Source organism: Aplysia californica, unplaced genomic scaffold, assembly GCF_000002075.1.
Source record: "Aplysia californica isolate F4 #8 unplaced genomic scaffold, AplCal3.0 scaffold00031, whole genome shotgun sequence".
In the NCBI taxonomy this organism is placed as follows: domain Eukaryota; kingdom Metazoa; phylum Mollusca; class Gastropoda; order Aplysiida; family Aplysiidae; genus Aplysia; species Aplysia californica.
The window spans coordinates 1,446,959-1,452,772 of record NW_004797301.1 but is presented as its reverse complement, the minus strand read 5'-3'; the positions used below and the strand labels follow the sequence as shown (position 1 = coordinate 1,452,772).

At 39.2% G+C, this 5,814-nt stretch overlaps 1 protein-coding gene across 1 annotated transcript in view; it reads right to left on the bottom strand.

The window, feature by feature from the left end:
* Nucleotides 1–5,814, bottom strand: part of LOC101860949 (MAM and LDL-receptor class A domain-containing protein 1) — a 20,648-nt gene that overhangs the window by 7,051 nt on the left and 7,783 nt on the right. Inside the window, exons 3-4 of the mRNA XM_005091541.3 lie at nt 3,947–4,083; nt 442–523 (exon numbers count right to left, since the gene is read on the bottom strand). Coding sequence (XP_005091598.2) covers nt 442–523; nt 3,947–4,083 — 219 coding nt within the window. The remainder of the gene's footprint in view (nt 1–441; nt 524–3,946; nt 4,084–5,814) is intronic.

The window sequence follows — 5,814 nt, the reverse complement described above, 5'->3', positions numbered from 1 at the left end:
GAAGAAGAAGAAGAAGAAGAAGAAGAAGAAGAAGAAGAAGGAGGAGGAGGAGGAGGAGGAGGAGGAGGAAGAGGACAAGAAAAGAACACCTAGTGGTTAGGCTCTCGGACTCGCAACCGTAAGGTCGTGGGTTCGAATCCCGTCAAGGGCCCGACGTTGTGTCCTTGGGAAAGGCACTTTACACGAATTTTCCTCACTTCACCCAGGTGGGAATAGGTACCCAGCTATAGACAGCGAAAGATCTTGTCAGTTTGTTAGTGTTAGAGCGCTAAATCAGCTGCTTGCATTGTATGCTTCCCGGGAAGCTGAAAATGTTTCGGAGTGTTCTATGGTCTGCTGGGGTAATAATATAGTGTAAAGCGCACAGAGCCTGCTGTTGAGCGGGGATATGCGCTATACAAATGCTACCTATTATTATTATATTAGATAATGTAAGCCTACCTGAGAGTAACCCTGTCGCTTGTCAGCTTAGCTGTTTCCCCTGCAATCCCAAAAGAGGCTTCAGTGTAGATATACGCCCCAGCTGTCGAAAATAAAATAGACCAAAAAAAACAAGCTAATTATAATGATGATAATTAACCACATTAAATTGAAAATGAAAAGAAAAGTGAAACGCAATAATGTTCATATCACATCAGATGCATCTTTTGACCTCATGCAGGAATTTATCACAAAACCTTTAGAGTTATAGATACATTTTTTAATACTGTATATGTATATTCGAAACTACAATACACAATGATGTTTATTCTGACAGTAGCCTCATACTAGAATTTTAAAAAACTTCTTTTGTATCTTTCTTTCTTTGTTCTTGGAGGTACGTATCTGCCGCTGCGTGATCTTACAATTTGTGTGGAAAGGGGGTAGTTGTTCTTCATGTTTATTTGTTTACTTACTTGGATTTACTTGGATCCAGAGCTAGAATCATAGCAGGCGGCACATGTCCATAGCTGCTCATCTCTCCTTTCCAGCGTCCACCTCGGGGTCTTCCTGCTAATTGTCTCCATAAGGAGCTGGTTTGAGACACGCCTGACCACGCTTCGGAGCAAACTTTTTTTCGCTGTGCCCCGGACACACTTTTCTTTTATTGTGCTGAGTGTGTGGGAGTCTGTCTCCTCTTGGTTGTGAAGACTCTCCTTGCATCTGGCGATCACCATTGGTGGGTCGAGCATGATTCGGCCATTGGGTGCTGCTTTGCCGGCAAGTTCATCAGCACGCTCATTTCCGTGCACCCCGGCGTGACCAGGGCAAAACACCCATGTCATTCTTAGGAGGTGGCTATTTGCAATGGAAGCTCTCCAGTCATTGTAGAGCCACCCACTCTTGATTTTTTCTAGGGTGCTCATCGAATCTGTGACAAACAGGGCATGTCTATACGCTTCCATACTGATCCATTCCAGCGCCTCTGTTATTGCCTTGACCTCTATTGCCATGCTCGACGTAGTACACTCGTAGGCTCCAGACTGTTCTTTAATTATCTTCCCGTCAACTGGAGCACTGAACGCCCACCCAGATTTCTGGCCACGCCTCACTGATCCGTGCGGTGAAGACGACAACATCACCCATCACTGAATTTTCACCAAGGATACCCACAATGTCCGCATTAGTTGCACTTGCAGGCCACCAGCGACACTCTCGACCTAGCGTAGCTATCACCTTCATAAAATTTGTATACTTTGTTTACTTATACTGTATTATTAATATTAGTATTATTATTATTATTATTATTATTATTATTATTATTATTATTATTATTATTATTATTATTATTATTATTATTATTACTATTATCATTATTATTATTATTATAGTTATTATTATTTATAGTTATTATTATAGTTATTATTGTTATTATTATTTATTATTATTATTATTATTATTATTATAATTGTTGTTGTTGTTGTTATTATCAATATTATTGGTAGTAGTAGTATCATTGTATTCATCGTTGTTTTTATTATTACTATTGTTATTGTTGTATTTTTTATTATTACCATCGTCGTTATGGCTATCGTTATTACTATCATCGTTATCATGACTATTATTTTTAACTATTACTATTACTATATAAAAACGATATTTTACATTTCCCCCTCCCTCTATCTCTCTATCCGAATGAAGTATATGAATATATATATATATATATATATATATATATATATATATATATATATATATATATATATATATATATATCACAATCCATTTCATTCAAGTAAGGAGGAAATGATGTCGAAAAAAACAACATGCGAGCAACTTTGCAAATTGAAAGTGATTAAAAACATTGGTCTCTACAACTTTCTTTCCACTCCTTACACAAGAGGATGTCGGTAAAGGGGTGTGACCGTCTACAAAAAGGAAAAAAAACCTATAATTTAGTTTATACATCATATTTCAACAACCACGAGGAGATTGGTCTTACAGATGTAACTCAATAGAATGATCAAACACAAAATGAGAATAGACATCTGTTTTCCACTTGGAAAAAAAGGATGGTGATCTGAAGATATAACTTCAAATTGTATGGATTGAATTATCTAATTTAACGTATTCAAACAACATATCTGATCCCATACAATCAGCGAATTCCAAGTTGTGTCCTATTAGACATTTTGACTTTATTTCAATATTATTTCATTGTTTTACTCAAATAAATTCTATTGTTAGTATCATTGTTCTTGATATTGTTGTTATGACTGTGTTTCTTCTTCTTCTTCTTCTTCTTCTTCTTCTTCTTCTTCTTCTTCTTCTTCTTCTCATTATTAATATTAGTATCATGATCTCTCGTTCTCAAGTTATCCGCATGTTTTCTACAAGGCCGTGGTGGGTCCATACCAATGCGTTTCCTGACCAGGGTGAGAATGTCAGCATATGGTCCAATTTCATTTTTGATCCGTAGTTTGACTTCATCGTGAGTGATGTGATCTTTGTATGAGATACCAAGGATTTTTTGGAAGCATCTCATCTGCATAGCTTTGATCCTTCTTTCAAGGTCTGCATTCAAGTTCCAGGATTCACATACATACAAAAATACTGACATGACCTGAGAACGCATCAGTCTGATCTTTGATCTGAGGGTGATATTTCTGTCGTTCCAGATGGTTTTCAACTTGGTCATTGCTGCTGAAGTTTGCGCTATTCTGGTGATTATTTCAGGTTTTGATCCTTTGTCTATCACTATTGCACCCAGGTATTTGAAGCTGCGTACGGTCTCAAGCCTCTGGTTGTTGACCTGGACACCCACTTATTAATTTCCTAAAAATATACATTCTTTGATTTATTTTATATGCACAAGAGCAGCGTGGGGATGGCAGTCAAGCTTGGTATCAGAGGCTATTCCAAGATATGATATTTTTAGGACTTTACAACCTCCACCTCCTTTTGATAAACAGTGGGTGCAATTGATCTTTTTTTTTACTCTAAAGTTTATTATTAATTCCTTTGTCATTTTTAGATTTAGTAAAAAGACGTGGTTATCAGACTAATTTGTAAAACACATTTACAGCGTCCCTGTATTCTTTCTCATTTGTTGTTATAATGCCTTGATGAGCGGAATCATCCACGAAGAAGAAGAAGAAGAAGAAGAAGAAGAAGAAGAAGAAGAAGAAGAAGAAGAGGAGGAGGAGGAGGAGGAGGAGGAGGAGGAGGAGGAGGAGGAGGAGGAGGAGGAGGAGGAGGAGGAGAAGGAGAGAAAGAAGAAGAGGGGAGGAGTATAAGGAGGAGAGAAGAAAGAAAAGGAGGATAAGGGAGGAGGATGAGGAATAAGAGGGAAGAGAAGGGGAGGGAGGAGAGGGTATGAGCAAGAGGAGTAAGGGATGAGGGGGAGAAGGAAGAAAAAGAGGGGAAATGGGAGGAAGAGGAGGAGGGGGAATAAGAGAACAACAACAGCAGCAACAACAACAGCAGCAACAACAAAATAACAACATCTACAGCAACAGGAACTCACATGCGGAGCCTAGTGTGTGGTCACCTGACGGCCCTGTTGAAAACGATGGTGTAGGCCCACTGTTTCTGCGCCAATCATAATCGTCGTCAGTGTTTTGAGTCCAACCGCAGAGGTCCACTTCGAAGTTACACCCGATTCTAACAGATAAGTGAAAATCATACGTGGCATGACTTGGTGCAATTAGGTGTGAGTCATTTTATTTTAAAATATGTAGTTATTGGTATCAACTTAAAGCTTACTCATTTATCTTGCTTGTGGGGGAGAAAAATCGTCTGTCTTGAACAAAAGTCGAGATACGTGAGATTAAAGGAGGTGATGTCGCCTACGCGCTTTTCCCTTTCGTCAACCCGCAGCCACCTCCCGAATCGTCAGCTACTTCCCAACCTTTGACACGGGTCAAACTTCCATCTATTTATAGGTAGTTACCGGAACATGTATAGGTGAAGTGATGTGCCGTGACAGTCACGATATATTATTTATTGAGATTGTTTTGGTCTCTCTTTACTCATCACCACGAGAATTTCTTGAAGTTTTTCCCTGAACTCTGCCTTTACTAAAATCTCGAATCTAGATCTAGATCTAGAGTTGTAATCTAGTGGCAGGTTGCAGATTTCTGTTATCCAGTACATTCAAGAGATTAAATAAAATTGGCCTGGACTCTAGACTCTAGTAGTAAACTCTTCTACTTCTACTTCTAAACCTTCGAGATTACAAAGGCCAAGCCTAGGCTTGTAAGGATTCGTTTTGTTAAAAGTGTTGTTTAACACAAAGTCTAAAAAGTTAGCAAACCTAACACATTTTTTCAAACGAAATGAAGCTTAAATTGACTTTTATATTGTCAATAAGAGATCAAGTTTAATCACCTAATCATTTAAGTAAGGAAGTGGCTATCCTCACGCGGGGTGAGAATTTTAAAAAACCCTACAATTGACCTCTCACCCCGGGTGAGACTTGCCAGCGTTGGCTATTCTCACCCAGTGTGAAACAAGACCTGTTTTTCCTAATTTCGAAATACTTTCTATCGGTGTGGATGTTCAAATTGACAAAAGCAAAGAAAAAAGAACGACGTTATAGCACAAAAGAAAGCTAATTTGATCGTCTACAAAGATGCTATGGCTTTTTCACTTTTCGAATCGAGCCGAACTACGCGGGTCGCCATTTTGTTTTGCCCGGAAGTTCTCGCAAGGTATACTCCTCCCCCTTCTCTCTCTCTCTCTCTCTCTCTCTCTCTCTCTCTCTCTCTCTCTCTCTCTCTCTCTCTCTCTCTCTCTCTCTGTCCGCAATTTATTAAATCTGCAACCTGCAACTAGATTACAACTAGATTTAGATCTAAATTCGAGACTATAGTAAAGGCAGAGTCCTGGGAAAAACATCAATTAAATTCGTGTGGTGCAGATGAGTAAAGAGAGACCAAAACAATCTCTCAATTGCGACTATCATTGCACATCACTTCGCCTAATACATGTTCCGGTAGATTTAACTACCTATAAATAGATGGAAGTTTGACCCGTGTCAAAGGTTGGGAGGTGGCTGACGATTCGGGAGGTGGCTGCGGGTTGACGAAAGGGAAAAGCGCGTCGCCTACAAGAGTCAGATGTAAAAGTTGCGAGAAAATGACCGCCAAAGTTTGGTGACTACAAAAGTTCTAGTCTTAATGTATACTTCAACTTTACATGTGTGTGTGTGTGTGCGCGCGCGCGCGCGCGTGTGTGTGTGTGTGTGTGTGTGTGTGTGTGTGTGTGTGTGTGTGTGCTGAGAGACACCCACCAACCGAGTTTTTTCCCGGAAAAAAACCCCCCCCAAAAAAAATTTTTTTTAAAAAAAATTTAATTTTAGGTGGTGGAAGAGAATTAATAACGGGTGGGTGG